The sequence below is a fragment of the Morone saxatilis genome, unplaced genomic scaffold (assembly GCF_004916995.1).
Source record: "Morone saxatilis isolate NCDOM2014 unplaced genomic scaffold, NCSU_SB_2.0 Contig182, whole genome shotgun sequence".
In the NCBI taxonomy this organism is placed as follows: Eukaryota; Metazoa; Chordata; class Actinopteri; family Moronidae; genus Morone; species Morone saxatilis.
This window is the reverse complement of record NW_023339743.1, coordinates 2627-4047: the sequence shown is the minus strand read 5'-3', so window position 1 is coordinate 4047 and position 1421 is coordinate 2627. Positions and strand designations below refer to the sequence as shown.

At 40.5% G+C, this 1421-nt stretch overlaps 1 protein-coding gene across 1 annotated transcript in view; it reads right to left on the bottom strand.

The window, feature by feature from the left end:
• Window positions 1-58: 58 nt before the first annotated feature.
• The window catches only part of LOC118328975 (regulator of MON1-CCZ1 complex-like), a gene marked incomplete at its 5' end in the record, with an annotated part of 3824 nt that continues 2461 nt past the window's right edge, over window positions 59-1421 (bottom strand). Inside the window, 1 exon segment of the mRNA XM_035662898.1 lies at window positions 59-1244. Coding sequence (XP_035518791.1) covers window positions 1165-1244 — 80 coding nt within the window.

Below are 1421 nucleotides of genomic sequence, written 5' to 3'. Positions count from 1 at the left end.
AATGTCAAACTATCACAGTGGCATGTGAATGCAGCACAGAAACAACACACCTGCACACAGCTGTATTTTAATCTTTTATCAGTACATCAGCGTAAACATTTATAATGTATATATTTATATCTTTAACATCACTCAGCAGAGCAGTTAAAGACATTTTAGTTCAATACGCAGCAATTCTTTACAAAAGAAACACATTAGAGTCACCGTCAGTCGTTATATGTACAAGATATTCATACACAGCATCTGGCCCCGCCCACAACACGTGACATCACAGTGACATCATCAGTATAATGCTGATTATCATCAACCTGGTTATTGATCTGGCAGGTTTCTGATCAACTGAGTCAAAAAAAGAGAAAAGTTTTAGTATTTTAAGCCTTCGTTTGTCAAATGAATAATGTTGAAGAAGCGTTTATTATTACAGCTGACTCATGATTTTATTAGCACTTCCTGGGAACACGTTACTAATTACACTGATTTCCATAAATGTTTTTCTTCCACATTCATCCGTTCGTGGTAGAACAATCCCTCTAAAAGTATCTGATAATCTGCTGAAAATAAAAATGATTTGATTAAGAGATCCTCATCAAAATGTTCATCAATACATATCTGTGATCAGTCGAATCCATCCCATAATATCAGGTAGACGTTATTATTTATTGCAGGTCTGTAGTTTGTCCTTGTTTAGCTCCAGAAACCTGGATCAGGTGCTGACGTGCCACCGTACAGGGGTAATAATCCGGTTAAACCGGGGACCACCAAAGCCTCACATTCAGCCTGCAGAATATATTTATATATTTATATTATAAGTGTTGTGAAGTTAAATGACATTAAAAGCTCTTCTCTGTATTATTCTTTTATTAAACGGTTTGTTTCGCTGCCTGACTGGTGGAGGGTTAATCTAGTTATCATTATGGATTCATTCCCATGTTTTTAGGAGTGTGTTCACACCGATATAGGATCATTAAAATATCACTCATAAAGAAGCTCTGGCCGTCGGTCAATGTGGTCCAAGATCCCCGATTCAAACCACAATCATCTGTTCCCTGTGGTGGTCCGCCGCCCCGTCAGGTCGTCTCCTGCGCGTCCGAACTGATGGAGAGCCGGTCCGACCGGTCTGCCGTGATCCAGTTTCCAGTCTGTGTGTGGTTTGGTCCCGGTGGTTCACACGGTGGAGGGCTTCATCAGAGCCTGATCCCCAAACAGCTGCTTGAAGTGAACCACGTGCTCCTCACAGTGCTCTCCTGGTAACACACACACACACACACACACACACAGGTTTGGTCCAATGACTGAAACCAACTTCTTCATTACTGAGAAGAAGCAAACGAACGTTACAGAGTGCGTCAATAAAAACTAACTAATAACAACCACATTTTATATTTAATATTCCTCCCTTGCATCCTGGAAAACCTGGAAAT